General features: G+C 31.4%; 1 protein-coding gene across 5 annotated transcripts in view; it reads right to left on the bottom strand.

Moving 5' to 3' along the window:
• Positions 1-675: 675 nt before the first annotated feature.
• The window catches only part of LOC141291699 (uridine-cytidine kinase-like 1), a 51332-nt gene continuing 34681 nt past the window's right edge, over positions 676-17326 (bottom strand). For all 5 annotated transcript variants that reach the window (XM_073823858.1, XM_073823857.1, XM_073823860.1 and 2 more), the window contains exons 9-15: positions 16135-16233; positions 12028-12121; positions 11592-11654; positions 11299-11421; positions 8218-8325; positions 6432-6588; positions 676-2216 (exon numbers count right to left, since the gene is read on the bottom strand). In XM_073823858.1, the coding sequence (XP_073679959.1) occupies positions 2137-2216; positions 6432-6588; positions 8218-8325; positions 11299-11421; positions 11592-11654; positions 12028-12121; positions 16135-16233 (724 nt within the window). In that variant the 3' untranslated portion in view covers positions 676-2136. The remainder of the gene's footprint in view (positions 2217-6431; positions 6589-8217; positions 8326-11298; positions 11422-11591; positions 11655-12027; positions 12122-16134; positions 16234-17326) is intronic.

Here is a 17326-nt window from a genome sequence, read left to right as displayed (position 1 = left end):
TACAGTGAAGCTTGTTTATTGCATGTACAGTGAGTTTAGTGCGCATTTGGGAAGGCTAAGGCAACCCGTTATGCTTTATATTCGCGTCAGAAAATTACAGCATTTCACTAGATTTGTAGTGAGATGCATTTTTGTTTTCACTGAACCTGATGTTTTTCTTCAAAATAAAAGCTTTACTGCCCTTTCCATCAAAATAAAAGCTTAAAAGTGCAGTATGAATTGCTGCCAGCTAGCGGTTTAAATGGGAAGCGGTACTGCAGTCCAATTTCAAAAGATCTCTTTCAAGTGTAGATATTAGGTATATTATTTTTTCAGTACTTCTTTCTTATGAAATATTCATTTTCATTTATTTACAGTGCAATTGTTTTACAATATATTGCTATTACTGTCATTGTTGTTATTATTATTATTGTCTTCTCATTTGTTTGGCTTCCTAAAACACCTGTGTAAATGTAACTTAGATTGAAACAGTACACCACAAATGAATAATTACAATAAATATCATACCGTGAACTTCATATTGCAAAATTATTGTATTGTGAGATTTTGATCACCGGTAGCAGAAAAATCCTACTGACCCTAAACTTTTGAATAGATCTCTATGTATGTGTACATTTACTCATGCACATATTCACACACATAAGTTACATCAAATCAATGAGCATTAAACACTGATTTGAGTTCAAACAAATTTATTATGCAAGGTGAAACAGACTGTGGATGAGTAATCAGTTGGCAGAAACAATGGTCAATTATACAGTGAAAAAATATCAGACCGACCAATCAGAATCAAGTATTCCAGAATGTGTGCAATGACAATGCAATAAAATAAATAGATAAGCACAAATCATTCCTGTTGTGGGACAAAAGTCACAGTAGATACATTCACTAGGCCTTGAAATTATCACTGCAGATCTCAGTGCTCCCATATAAATACAATATTGTTCATATTTTCGGTCGAACATTAAAAAAGAAGAACATTTTCATATTTTTGCAGCCCAGGATTTCAGTTTTTTTGGTTAACTATTGCAAGTCAGCATAAATCAAATCAAACAAACAAAACACACATAATCGTATCATATTTCTATGATAATTTCTTCATGCTAGGTACTTTCTCAAAGTGCTCAGTGGGGTACAACGATCACACAAATAGATATCAACGCGACATCCATAATAAGAACAAGCACTACGCTCATTTGGTTGAATTTCAGGCCAAACACCAACACTTCCTGTGGGCTAGTTTTGTTCTTGTACATCCTGTATGTTCTCAATGTGACAGCGAACATCAAACTGACGTCAGCCATATATGGTAAAGGCAGATATAGACTCGCTGGACAGATGCAAGAAAACAAAAAACAGGTCAGTGTAGGTCATTCTCATCACATAACGAACACAAAACTTCTAAAGTCCTTAAAAATTAAATGGCCGCTAATTCGGGATGATTTCTATGTTAACAGCAGCTGCTCCTTCATGCTTATGTTTGATAAATTGAGCATTTCGAAACTCTTAAATTGAGCTCGACGTCTTGCATCTAAACAAACTGTCAAAATGTTTGCTGAAAATTGTAGAAAAATGTGACAATGTTTAAGTACACAATGCAGTGCTCTGTTGTGAAAACAGCCTGTGGTTTGGTCAGCAGCCGTCTGCAGGTAAAGCGAGTGAGAGAGAAAGCAAAGATTAAAACAAAAGCAACGCCCACACATTTTTTCCGATGAAGTGGTCCTTCAAAGAAATTCACTGTCGAAGTGTAACAAGGCAGCGCTATGAGTCTCCACTCTTTGAAAGCTTGTCTGCTGCATGAAACAGAGTACAATAATAATTGATTCACATGGCATACAGATGGCAAAAATACTAAAACAGCAGATTCCAAAAGTGACAGCAAACGCGTAAGGCAATGAATCGACTGCATGTGCTTTGGAATCAAACGTTACACACTTGAAAATGACAGGAAATATTAAATAACTCATGACATAAAAAAACAATGAAATAAACCTTCAAAAAAAAAACATTTCAGTTTGGAAGTGCCAAGAAGTATAAAAATATTTCGTAATGTACAAATATCCGACGTGATTATCAGAGTGGCTTCACCAGTCTGTGCTGGTGAGATGATGGGACGCTCAGGTGAGCAGAGGCCGGTCAGCAACTGGGCTCGTCCATGTCGTCATCGCTACAGTCTGGAGGTGCATCCGTGCCAAAATAACGATCTCCAAAATTTCCTAAATGAAAAAATAAGTTTGGGTATTACTCACATTTTTTGCTTGCAGTATTTTCAATGCAATGCAAATTGCAATTAAGCACATTTTCCCAAACCTATCCCTAACCCTACCCCTCACAGAAAACTTTTAGCATTTTTGCAAGTGCAATTGCAAAAAAACTTTATTTTTATACCAGTTTTACAAATGAGGATGTCCCCAAAAGTAATTTTTTGCCGATTTTGTCAAGTTTAGCTCACTTTGGGGTAGGGTTGTTCCGATTCCGATACTAGTATCGGAAATGCCACTGATACCACAAATAATTTTAGCATCGATATCAGTACCGATCCGATACCATTTCCGCTAGCTTTGTTTAATGCTGCAAATCAGAATAATTCTTCGCTGCTCAGAATGCAAACACAGGAAGTTCTGCTGTGTTGCCATAAGCAACCATATATACAGTGCCTTGCAAAAGTATTCATACCCCTTCATTTTTGTCACATTTTGTTTTGTTGCAGCATTATGTTAAACCGCTTTAAATTAGTTTTTCCCCACATCAATTTACACTCCATACACCATAATAATGACAAAGCAAAAAAACAGATTTGCAAATCTGACAAATTTATTAAAAATAAAACACTGAAATAAGTACATTGCATAAGTATTCATACCCTTAACTCAGTACATAGTTGAAGCACCTTTACAGCCTCAAGTCTTTTTGGATATGATAAGCTTTGCACATCTGCATTTGGCAATTATCTGCCATTCTTTGCCTCACCTTTTCACCTCTCAAGCTCTGTCAGCTTGGATGGGGGCTGGCAGACATTTTCTAGAGTCCTAGTTGTTCCAATCGTCTTCCATTATGGACAATGCTTCTGTGAACCTTCAATGCAGCAGATTTTTTTCTGAACTCTTTCCTAGATCATTGCCTTAACGCAAGTCTGTCACTGAGCTCTACAGGCAGTTATCTTGACCTCAGGACTCAGGTTTTGCTCTGATATGCATTTTCAGCTGTTAGACCTTTTCTGAGAGGTGTGTGCCTTTCTAAATCATACTCATTCAAATGAATTTGCCACAGTTTAACTCCACTCGAAGTGTAGTAACATCTAGAAGCAATATGAATGCTCCTGAGCTAAATTTCGAGTGTCCCAGAAAAGGGTATGAATACTTATGTAACAGGATCTTTTCAGTTTTTTATTTCTAATACATTTGCACAAATGTTAAAAACCTATTTTTTGCTTTGCAATTATGGAGTAGGCAGTGTAGATTGATGTGGGAAAAAAGTAATTTAATGTAGTTTAACATAAGGCAGCAACATAAAATGTGAAAAAAAATAAGGGGTATGAATAATTTCGCAAGGCACTGTATGTCTATGCAAGCAACCACTGTTTAGAGCAGCGAAGAAGAAATACAAACATGCTAGCAGTATGTCTGCTGTTTGGCAGTATTTCAGACTGGACCAACCAGCCAGTATAACGCTGGCATGTCTCACATGTAGGGCCCTGTGATTTCCGCGATGCAGAAAACGTGAAATCCAGTCATAAAAACGGAAGTTACGGTTTAACGCGGAATGTCACAGAATTTGTCAAATTTTGGACGCCAAAATACATGGGGGGCGTGTTTGGTAATCGGTCTTCGGCCCAGTGTTTAATTTTGTTCGGCTTCGGCCAAGAATTTTCATTTTGGAGCATCCCTAGTCATTACACTTTAATCAAATTGCAACATAGACTAATATTTGTAAATATTAAGCCGCAAAACGAATATTTAAATATGAATTCTGTGTGTCTCTTTGTTAATGAATGGCACAGACACGTGGTTTTGTTTACTACTCATACTGAAGCGTGCATGACACTTGTGGTAATATTACAGGGCTCCAGACCATTTTTTCTGCTGGTGCGACTAATTTTTGTGAGCGTTGTTCAACTTATACGCACTGCCATTTCTGTTTAATATGAGAAACATCAAATGGCAAACGAAAGCGAAACTAAACCGCGCTACATTTGAGCTGCTCAGCGCTGACCATTTATTAGCTCGGACCGCAATGCAAACAACTTGCACGATCCTATCAGCTGATACAGGGCTAGTAGTATCTACAGCTGTATATACAGATACACACCCAGGTATCGGATCAGTGCTCTGTGTCGGCCGATACCCTCAGCCCAGATATCGGTATCGGGAAGGGAAAAAGGGTTTCGAACATCTCTACTTTTGGGTACCAATTTGTCCCCAAAATATGGTTAAGTAAATGCACCCACACATACAATTAACCCCTTTACAACATTTAAAATAGATTATTTATCAAGCTGAGCCCCCTGTGTGAATTTTTCGAGTTTCCTTTTTATTTAAAATATTTACAAACTGGTAATAGTAATACAGCTTTTAATGCCACGCCAGCATCTATGAGCTACTTACTTATGAAAATGTGAATGATTAAAAGGGGGTTACATCTGAAAATTTTCAAGATTTAATTGATTTCTTTCCCAATGTATATGCTGTATATGCTTTATTTTTTTCCAAAGCATTGTTAGATACCAGATGTTTCCTGTCACAGCTGTGCAAAAACAGTATCATAGCTATTAAACTAGATCTTCTTATAATTTTAAATCAGTATTTAACCCCAGAACAATCTTAAAGTACAAAAAAGTGCTGATTTTTAGTGACTGTGCTTTAAAATTAAATTATTATAATCTTAATTTGAGTGATTTAGGATTTTGAAAGTCTGACAGTAATCATGTTAACTTAGCTGTAAATGTTTTAAAATGATTCACAGATTCACCCCCAGTGTTAATAATGCATTACAAGTAACGCAAGTTACGTAATCAGATTACTTTTTTTTCGAATAACTATTAATGTAACGCATTTTTTTTAATACACAAGAAAATATCTGAGTTCCTTTTTTAAATACGTAACGCCAGTTACTCCCCTCCCCCCCGCATTTATTGATTGAAAGCTCTCCTGTCCCCACATTGAGAGAAATCTCAACATTGGATTCAACTATATTTGTAGTGAGATGCATTTTTGTGAGCCTATTGTCACTAAAGCTGGAGTTTTCCTTCAAAATAAAAGCTCTACTCTCATTTCTGTCAAAATAAAAGCTTAAAAGTGCAGTATAAATTACTGACAGCTACTGGTTTAAATGAGTAACGTTAATGCAGTCCAAATGCAAAATATCTCTTTCAAGCGTAGAAATTAGGAAAGAAGTATTGTAATTTCCCTGCTGTAGTGTAAAGCAAAAATAGTATACCTATGAAAAATTCATTTTCATTTTTTACAGTGCAGTTGTTTTACAATATATGGCTTTTACTGTCGTAGGAATAACAAAATTGTTGTTATTATTATTATTATATTCTAATTTGTTTGGCTTCCTAAAACACCAGCGTGAAAGTCATTTAGACATATATATATAGAGAGAGAGTATATCACAACTAAAAAGAGGGTTGAGTCCCCTTTAAAGGTCAGGTATTCAAAGTCAATTCATTGACTTTTTTTTTTTTTTTTTTGAAGTTTTCTGAGTTTCTCCAACATGGGTTGGAGCTCTTAATTTTGAACTCTCAAAGTGCATTAGATAGAATAATTTAACTTTAAAATGTACAAAAAGTCTTCATTTTTCTTCAAATATTGCAATAAATATTGTATTGTGGACTTTATATCATTACATCCTTATAAATATATATATTTTGTCTTTCAAACACATTTGCAATGTTAGTTGTTCTAGGCTGTCATACTGCGCTTTACACTGCAGCGCAAAGCCTGTCAGATTTGAAACATGTAAACTGACCCACTTCCCCCCTAAAGAGTGAACTTTATACATACTGCTTCTATACAATATATTTAGTAGGCTACTATTGTATTTAAATGTCTAAAACCTAAAATTAACATCACATGGTTAAAAATACTGCAGAGTTGTGATATATGACAAGTGGTGAGCAAGTCTCTCGCTAGTTCAGCGCTGAACGAAAGCTGATTTGAATTTAGCAGTTGATCATGTGACACACTACACGTTCTAATCATACCAGCATTATTATCCACGTCAAATGGTTAATATATAATAATATATAAACTAATAACTATGAAACAAAACCTTAATGGCCCTATAGATCTTAAAGATAAAAGTCTGTAAAAGGGTGAAATATGACTCAGACATGTCCTTGGCTGGTTTTGTGAGAATGACTTGTTTGTGTAAAACCTTTAGGACAAAAAGTCACAGTCAAGCAGATAAAGTAATGTTTAGAGTCTCACCTATGCCGGGGATGATGTGGAACAGGTCGTTGACCTTCTTGTCAACAGCGGTGGTGATGATTTTGACCTGAGGGAAGGCGTAGGCCACAGAATGGATGCCCATCTCAGCCATCAGCAGAGACACCAGCAGGATCTTATCCTCCTGAACGTCATGATCCTAAACACAAACACACACCTCATGAAGAAAACACACTCCTGTTCCTTCACTCTCTACCTCTACCAATTCCTATCTAAAGCAAGAAGTCAATAAACAAAAAGTTTGTGTGCTTGCTTATCAAGGAGACAAAAGTGTTGCATTTAGTTTCCAAAAAAGTCATTTCCACTACAGAATTAGTAAATACAATACATCATTTTAGATTTTTTTAGAACATACAGTACCAGTCAAAAGTTTTTGAACAGTAAGATTTTTATTTATTTTTTGCTCATAAAGCCTGCATTTATTTGATCCAAAGTAAAAACAGTAAAATTCTGAAATATTTTTACTATTTAAAATAACTGTTTTCTATTTGAATACATGTTGAAATGTAATTTATTCCTGTGATCAAAGCTACATTTTCAGCATAATTCTTTCAAGTCTTCAGTGTGAAGTAAACGTTTCTTGAGCAGCAAAAATTAGATAATATTAGAATATTGGAATGATTTCTGAAGGATAATCATCTTGTTTCCAGCCAAAATATCTAAAAATTCTTAAATCAAGAAGGATTTTCTAGATGAGTAAAAAATGTTTTCTTGTTTTCAGAAAAAAAAAAAACAAGTCAAAATTAAATGAGTTTTGCTTAGAACAAGCAAAATAATCTGCCAATGGGGTAAGCAAAAAATCTTATTTCAAACAGAAAACAAGATTATTTTTCTTGTATCCCATTGGCAGATTACTTTGCTTGTTTTAAGCAAAAATGCACTTAGTTTTGACTTGTTTTTTTTTTCTGAAAACAAGACAATAATTTTTACTCCTATAGAGTAGTTTTTAGATATTTTGGCTGGAAACAAGACAAAAAATTAGGCAAATTTTTGCTTAGAACAAGCAAAATAATCTGCCAATGAGGTAAGAAAAAAATCTAATTTCAAACAGAAAACAATATTATTTTTTCTTTTATCCCATTGGCAGATTACTTTGCTTGTTTTAAGCAAAAAATTCACTTGACTTGCTTTTTCTGCAAACAAGACAATGTTTACTCATCTGGAGTAATTTTTAGATATTTATAAAAAAAAGTAAGAAAGGCTTTTTTTGCAGCGTAGAATAATGATGCTAAAATTCAGCTTTTAAATCACAGGAGTAAATTACATTTTAAAATATATTCAAATAGAAAACAATTATTTTGAATAGTAAAAATGTTTCACAATTTTACTGTTTTTGCTATACTTTAGATAAAACAAATGCAGGTTTGGTGAGCAGAAGAGACTTACTGTTCAAAAACTTTTGACTGGTAGTGTATATCTTCAGTGTTGGTAGACAAATGATATTTAATCTAGTGAGAGTGTTTACTTTGCTAAACTTCCACCGATGCCAAAAACGGTCTTAGCAACTCTGATAAATACAGCTCAGCCTTGGATCAACTGTAGAATTAATATGTGAGAATGTGTAAAGTTATGTCATGCTGTACGGCCGCTGTCAGCTAGTGAGGTTTCTCTGCTACGCCTACACTGACAGACAAACAAACTGGGCCGCTCTACATGTGGTGCCTGAGTAGGCGTGTGTGTCTGTGCCACTGCGCATTATCAGTTCCATTAGATGACAAGAGGTGTTGCAGTTGTGTGCAGGAAAAAAAAGATTCAGATGCACACTTACAAGTAAAACTCTGATGGCCATCATGGCTGCCGCTCCGGTGGACACAGTGCAGTCCATCAGAATCACGTGATCCTCGCCGATGTCTTTGGGCAGACGCAAATAGTGCAACTGGACGGGAAGATAAAAGACAGCTTAAATGTGCAGCAATGATATACCCAAATCAATCAATCGAATGAATACAATTAAAATAGAAATGTATTTCAAGCAATTATATAAATATTTAATGGTATTTCTTTAAAAATGATATTTATCTTATATTATATTGTGCAGAACAGCTGCTTCAGTATTTGTCAGGTAACGGGAATATGTTAAAAGTGGTACTCCAAACATAAATTGCACAATTGCATTGATGCACCACACTGTTGTGAAGAATAGAAAGATGCAAGTAAGACTAGAGCACTGTTGCACATAGATTTTGTATTTTCACTGCCTTATACACACACACACACACACACACACACACACGCACACACACACACACACACACACACACACACACACACACACACACACACACACACACACACACACATATATATACACACGTGTACATATCTCACTACTCCTGGCAACCACACAAATCGCTGAATTTAGTTTTCTTTCCTAGAAAAGAAACTGAATGTATTATCTATGAATAAATTGAGATTTATCATCACTTTAATTATTTAAATGATTGGACATCCAAAAAGTAAACTAAAATAAAAATAAATAAAGTGAAACCAATATTTTCACATTATTTAGTTTTCTTTCCTAGAAATGAAAAGGTAATACATTAACTATGAATAAATTAAGATTTATCATAATTTGTATTACTTAACTAATTGACAATCCAAAAATTAACTAAAATAAAAATATATATTTTTTTAAAATAAATAAATAATACATGTCAACACAAATCGGTGAAACCAATATTTTCACATTTAGTTTTCTTTCCTAGAAAAAAAAACCTTAATACATTAACATCATTTGAAAAATTAAAAAACTAAAATTAAATAAAAAATGAATTAAACATAATAAAAAAAAAATTAAGTGTGTAAACCACACAAATCACTGAAACCAATATTTGCTCATTATTTAGTTTTCTTTCCTAGAAAAAAAACTTAATACATTAAGTATGAATAAATTAATTTTAAAGAAACAAAAAAAGAAACTGAATATATTACTTATGAATGCATTGAGATTAATCATCATTTCAATTATTTAACTGATTGAAAATGTAAAAACTAAACTTAAATAACAATTAAATGAATGAAACTAAGATTTTCACATATTATTTAGTTTTCATTTTTACATTTTTAAAAAATGTAATACATTTACTATGAATAAATTAAGATTGATCATAATTTGTATTATTTAACTGGATGACAAACCAAAAACTAAAATAAAAATAAAAAATGAATTAAGAAGTAATACAATAAAATACGCGTCAACTACACAAATTGCTGAAACCAATATTTTTACATATAATTTTGTTTTCTTTCCCAGGAAAAACTTAATATGTTAACTATGAATAAATAAAGATTTATCATACTTTGTATTATTTAACTGATTGACAATTAAAAAACTAAAAAATAAATAAATAAACATTATATATAACTACGTGTCAACCACACAATCGCTGAAATTTTTACATATTTTGTTTTCTTTCTTAGATTGATCAGAATTTGTAATTGACAAACCAAAAGCTAAAATAAAAAATATATTAATAAAAAAAAACACCATCAACCACACAAATCAATTAAACCATATATTAATATCATATATTATTTCACATATTATTATTATTATTACTATATTATTTACGTCCTAGAAATTACCTGAATACATTAACTATGAATACATTGAGATTTATTATAATTTGAATGACCTAACTGACTGGCAAATCTAAAAACTATAAAATAAAAATTATTTTAAAAATGAAAATTGATACTACACATTAAAGCAACAAAAAATGATAAAATATAAAATACCTAGAAATTGTACTAATGAACAAATTACACAAAAATACTGCTCAGAAAAAAATATAAAACAAAACAAAAATCTTGAATATAAAACTTATGATGGATGAATGGTTGGTAACACTTTATTTAGAGAACCAGTTCTCCTTATTAACTATTAATTGCAAAGTTTGCCTCAAGAAACGAATAAGTATAGGTATGGATCAGATTAGGAGATCGAAAATATGATCATGCAGAATACGCCATTAATATGTGCTTCGTAAGCAGCGTTGGGGGTAACGCATTGCAAGTAACACAAGTTAGGTAACAATATTACTTTTTCCAAGTAACTAGTAAAGTAACTAATTACTTTTTACTTGACAAGTTACTTTTTCAAATAAGTAACGCCAGTTACGCCCCATTTATTGATTAAAAGCTCTACTGTCCCCATGTTGAGAGAAATTGTGAATAAGATGTTACTTTAGTTCTAGAATAAATGTGAAAATGCATTAATTCATCTCACCCACTATACAGTATTCCTCAAAATGAATAAAAACAGTGAAATTCAACACAAACCTACAAAAATTAAATGTTAAATAATACAGATTTCCTTTATGTATTTAATCCCATTTTATTAACTAATATCTTTGCTGCCGATCTTCGATGATCCAATTCATCCATACTTATAAGCAAAAATGACTCAAGATAATCTAACATTTGTTTTCCTTTTTTTTTTATTGCTGAAGAGTTGACATTTTTTCTTCTGCGGTCTACTTTTCTCTAAGCCTGAGGCTTTTGGTGTGAAAAGGCTTTTACATTTGCCAAAAATAGAACTTTTTATATTAAAAACAAACAAGCAAGCCCTGCCCAGATTTAAAAAGTAACACAAAAGTAACATAACGCATTACTTTCCATAAAAAGTAACTATGTAATTATTATTGTAATGCATTACTTTTAAAAGTAACTTTCCCCAAACACTGTTCATAAGTACTAATAAACAGTCAATAGCTTGTGATATGCGTGTTAATAAACAACTAGTTAATAGTGAGAACTGGTCCGCAAACTATGTGTTACCAACTAAATAAATAAATACATTCTCACTTGATCTGATGTGTGGTGTAGTAAGAGCGGAAAGGGGCGTTACCTCAGGCTCTCCTGTGTCCTGATTGGTCTGGATGAGGATTTTGCCAATGCGGACGTCTTTGCACACGGCCCTAAGCGCGGGCTCCATGGTCTCTCCCGCCCTGAGAATCGACACACCAGTAATCTGCTCAAAACAAAAAGGGTGAGTCTGAGATTTCCTTTTTAGGGCCTGAGCTACACAACAGAGAACAAAGACATTTCTGTATGACAGAGAAAAGCCCCTAATGAGCTGGTGACACCAAACTACCAAAGACATTATCTAAATGCACCTAGTAGTGTGCATTATTTTCTTACCCTCTTTCCATAAAAGGTCCTGCCCTCATAATCCTCTCCTTGTGGGGTCTGAACAATGTGAACCTGCGGCAGATAACAGACAAACTGCAACGTCAAGCTGTTTTTGTCCAGGCATATCATATGTAGCTGAACTGATCTTCCTCTCTGATTAAAAGCCACAGTAAAATGTCAGCAGCACCATCGTGAAGCTCACTAGCCCACTGCACTTCTCCTGTGAGCGTTTTAAGTGTAAAGGTCGCTGTGTCGCTGCTGCCGATTTCTATCACGTTGAGTTTGTTAGTCTGAATTTCCACTGCGGTGGACAAGTGAGCCAAGTTTCCATGTTGAAGATGAGGCCTCCATGCCCACACTCAAATCCGTTTGCATGACATTAATAGGTCGATCTAAAGATTCCCCAGCAATTCCTCCATCTTCACTCTGTGAAGTCTTTTCTCACCTGAGATGGAAGGATGGACAGCGCTCTCTCGATGAGGAGCCGCATTAACCTCTTGGAGTAGAAGATGAACTCGTCTCGACTGGTCTCTTTATTTCTGCAACACAAGCGTGAATGATAAAATTACTTTTACAACAGTCGTGTGTTTGTGTTCAAAACGTTACCATAATAGAAGACCTTTATATCCTTTTTATTCAAAATATTTTAGATGACGTACTTAAATTAACACATTTAAGAACTTTGAAGAAACTGACCAATGTAATTTTCCTAACAGCTATTTACATGGGGCACATAGTAGGACTTGTCTTATTTTAGCATGCAATAGCTGTTAGTTTACGTTAGAGCCTGGCATAACCACGCGCAGCCTGTGGCATGGACGAAAGCAACGAAAAAAACTTTCGAAATGAGTAAATTTCAGCCACTGGCTTCTGTTTTTTGATTTTGGTAGTTGGTTGCAGGTAGTATGAGGGGGAGGGACAATTTCCACCCAATTGTGGGTCACTGGTGTGTCTTTAGAGGGTGGCGAAAGCAATATAAAAGAAAAAAACTAAAACCTGTGAAAGAAAAAACCCTGTAAAATCTGTTAAAAAAAAATTAAAATAAAAAAACCCTACAAAACTTAAACAAAAACAACAAACCAGAAAAACTAACATAACACATAAAAAACAGAAAACAAAACTAAAAAAATAAACAAAAATACAAGACCACTACAAAGCAAAAACTAGAAAAATATATAAAACAGAAAACAAAACTAAGCTTAAAAAAAGATACAAAACACCCCCCCTAAAAAAAAGCTGAAAAAAAATAAATAAATATGTGAAAATATTGGTTTAATAAAAAACAGAAAACACAACTAAGCTAAAAAACAAAACCAACCAACCAAAAAAAAAACCTAACAACAACAAAAAACTAACTACAAAGCAAAACAAGAACTAGCATAAAATGAACAACAGAAAACAAAACTAAGCTAAAAAAAGAGAAAGCAACAGAACAAAACCAACCAACCCCAAAAATGGAAACCACAAAGCAAAAAACTAGCATAAAAATAAATAAATAATAATAATTCAGGTAAAAAACAAAATAAACCAACAAAACCAACCAACCAATCAAATAAATAAATAAACTAAAATAAAATAAAAAACAAAACAAAAATAAAATAAATAATAATAAGCGATAAAACAAAACCAACCAACCCCAAAAATAAAAAACAAAAACAAGGCAACTGAAAGGAAAAGAACTAGCATCAAATTAAAAACAGAAAACAAAACTAAGCTAAAAAAAGAAAGCAACAGAACAAAACCAACCAACCAAAAAAAAAAAAAAGGAAACCACAAAGCAAAAAACTAGCATAAAATAAAAACAAAACAAAATTAAGGTAAAAAGAACTAAATAAACCAACAAAACAAAACCAACCAAATAAATAAACTAAAATAACTTAACAAAAAACAAACAAACAAATAAATAAATAATAATAAGCCATAAAACAAAACCAACCAACCCCCAAAATAAATAAAACTAAACAAAAACAAGGCAAGTACAAAGCAAAAGAACTAGCATAAAATAAAAAACAGAAAACAAAACTAAGCTAAAAAAAGACAAACAAAAACAAAACACAAGTAAACTACAAAACAAACAACTAACATAAAATAAAAAGAAAACAAAATGAAGGTAAAAAAATGAATACACCAACAAAACAAACCAACCAAAAAACAAATAAATTAATTAAAATTACTAAACAAAACAACAATGATACACTAAATAAAAACAACGCTAAAAGAATTCAATAAATAATCAAATAAATAAATAGTGACAAAACCAACCCAAAATAAATAAAACTAAACAAAAACAAGGAAACTACAATGCAAAAGAACTAGCATAAAATAAAAACTAAACTAAACTAACCAACCAAAAAAACAAAAAACCAAACAAACAAACAAACAATAAACTACAAAGCAAAAAAACTAGCATGAAATAAAGTAAGGTAGAAAAATTTAACAAACCAACAAAACAAAACCAACCAACCAAAAAAAATAAGTAAATTAAAATAACTAAACAAAAAAATAGGAAACTACAAAGCAAAAAACTAACACAAAAAAGAAAACAAAACTAAGCTAAAAAATAAATAAACAAACAAACAAATAAAACAACAAAACAAAACCAACCCCCTCAAAAAGAAAAAAAACTAGAAAAATTAAATACAAAGAAAACTACAAAGCAAAATAACTAGCATAAAATAAAAAAACGTAAAAAACTAAACTAACCAACCAAAAAAACAAACAAAAGCAAAAAATCTAGCATAAAATAAAAAAACGTAAAAAATAAACTAAACTAACCAACCAAAAAAACAAACAAAAAAACAAACAAACAAACAAAAAAGCAATAAACTACAAAGCAAAAAAACTAGCATAAAATAAAAAAACGTAAAAAAATAAACTAAACTAACCAACAAAAAAACAAACAAACAAAGCAAAAAATCTAGCATAAAATAAAAAAACGTAAAAAATAAACTAAACTAACCAACCAAAAAAACAAACAAAAGCAAAAAATCTAGCATAAAATAAAAAAACGTAAAAAATAAACTAAACTAACCAACAAAAAAAAAAAAAAAAAAAAACAAACAAACAAACAAAAAAAGCAATAAACTACAAAGCAAAAAAACTAGCATAAAATAAAAAAAAACGTAAAAAAATTAACTAAACTAACCAACCAAAAAACAAAAAACAAAACAAACAAACAAAAAAAGCAATAAACTACAAAGCAAAAAACTAGCATAAAATAAAAAAACGTAAAAAACTAAACTAAACTAACCAACCAAAAAAACAAACAAAGCAAAAAATCTAGCATAAAATAAAAAAATGTAAAAAAATAAACTAAACTAACCAACCAAAAAACAAACAAACAAACAAACAAAAAAAGCAATAAACTACAAAGCAAAAAACTAGCATAAAATAAAAAAACGTAAAAAAATAAACTAAACTAACCAACAAAAAAACAAACAAACAAACAAACAAAAAAGCAATAAACTACAAAGCAAAAAACTAGCATAAAATAAAAAAACATAAAAAAATAAAACTAAACTAACCAACCAAAAAACAAACAAACAAACAAACAAACAAACAAACAAACAAACAAACAAACAAACAAAAAAGCAATAAACTACAAAGCAAAAAACTAGCATAAAATAAAAAAAGTAAAAAAAATTAAACTAACCAACCAAAAGCAAACAAACAAACAAAAAAGCAATAAACTACAAAGCAAAAAAACTAGCATAAAATAAAAAACATAAAAAATAAACTAAACTAACCAACCAAAAAAACAAACAAACAAACAAACAAACAAACAAAAAAAGCAATAATATACAAAGCAAAAAACTAGCATAAAATAAACAAACATAAAAAATAAACTAAACTAACCAACCAAAAAACAAACAAACAAAAAAACTACAAAGCAAAAAAACTAGCATGAAATAAAGGTAAAAAAATTAACAAACCAACAAAACAAAACCAACCAACCAAAAATTAGTAAATTAAAATAACTAAACAAAAAAACTACAAAGCAAAAAACTAACACAAAAATGAAAACAAAACTAAGCTAAAAAAATAAATACACAAACAAACAAACAAATAAAACAACAAAACAAAACCAACCAACCCCCAAAAAAGGAAAAAACAAAACTAGAAAAATTAAATACAAGGAAAAATACATAAAAATCTATGCAAAACTAAAGAAAAAAATCTCCAATAGCACATGACAGGCGATGATGTTACCTCCTGCTGATGTTTGCATTGACAAAACTGAATATTCAGGCATATTGTTGGAGATTTTGTCTACTTTTGTACCAACTTTGTGAGTTGGGTTGGGTGTCAAATGTAGCATTTCTGGGTTCTAAAGCAAAACCAATAGAGGTAGAAACACTGTACTAGCCTACATATATGAAAAGTATGATTTTTCTAGTTTTCTATTAAGTCTTTCCATGTTACTACACACTGGACATCCATATGAGATACTGTACAGTTAGTACTGCTGAGTTTTACACAATGCATACACTAGTGTGAGACGTGTGAGGTAAACTGCTGCGGCACAGGCATACAGTATGAATGTGTGTCTGACCTGATGATGGTGTGCATGCCGCGGACCTGCGGCGTACTCTCCAGAACACTGAGGGTCTGTGGAAGGGGCTGGGCCTGATGGGCAGACGCTAGAGCCGCCCTGTTACCATCATCAGAGAGAAACAGACAGGAAGTCGTCAACGCAGTGGAATTAAGAAGTATGTTCATTCCAACACTACACAGGCAGATAGGAACACATGCTATAGCTACTAGTGTCACACAAATGTTAATGCAATGTTAGAGGAAAGCGTGAAGCGAGGATTTATAAGCATACAGGAATGATTTATATAACAGAGAACCAAAGGACAATCTCCAAATGAAAATCTGACCAATCTATAAATTAGTGTTTAATTTTATATACATATGGTGGCCTCAAAAAGTATTTTTACACTATATTTTACATTTTATGATTTTAGTTCAATGTTTTGGGGTCATTAATTTTTTTTTTTTTTTTTTTTTGGAAAGAAATACTTTTTTCAGCAAATATTTTTTAAATTGATCAAAAGTGAACCTTTAAATTCTAATAATATCTCTTTTAAATAATGCTGTTCGATTCATCACAGAATCCTGACAAATATAATTTCCACAAAAATATTAAGCACAACTGTTTTCAACATTGGTGATAACCATTATTAGCCATTGTCTATTGATTTTCATTTATTTATTTTTAATACAATTTGGAATTAACATTGTTTTTTAACAAATATTTAACAAAACTTGTATTATTTTATTTAGAATATTCATTTTAATTATTTAATTAATTTTTTACTTTTATATACTTTTTATTCATTTATTAATTAAAAACTAAATTAAAAACAAACCAAAAAAAAGGAAACTACAAAGTAAAATACTAGCATAAAAAAACTGAAAACAAAACTAAGCTAAAAAAAAAAGCTTTTAAAAAAAGTGACAGTAAAGACCTTTAAATTATAACAAATATCTCAGTTTTAAATAATGCTGTTCTTTTGACCTTTAGTCACCATAATTTCCACAAAAATATAAATAAGCACTAACTTCCAAAAACCATTATCTAATTTATTTAATTTATTTATTTGTAATAACATTTGGAATTAATTAAATGTTTAATTTTTTTTAACAAATATTGAGCAAAATATGAATTAGTTTAAATTTTGTAATTAGTATTTATTTTAATCAATATTACTTTTTACTTTTATTTATTTACTTTTTTTAAA

The sequence above is a fragment of the Garra rufa genome, chromosome 18, assembly GCF_049309525.1.
Source record: "Garra rufa chromosome 18, GarRuf1.0, whole genome shotgun sequence".
Taxonomy (NCBI): domain Eukaryota; kingdom Metazoa; phylum Chordata; class Actinopteri; order Cypriniformes; family Cyprinidae; genus Garra; species Garra rufa.
Note: the sequence above shows the minus strand (reverse complement) of the source record. Positions and strands in the feature narration are given on the sequence as shown.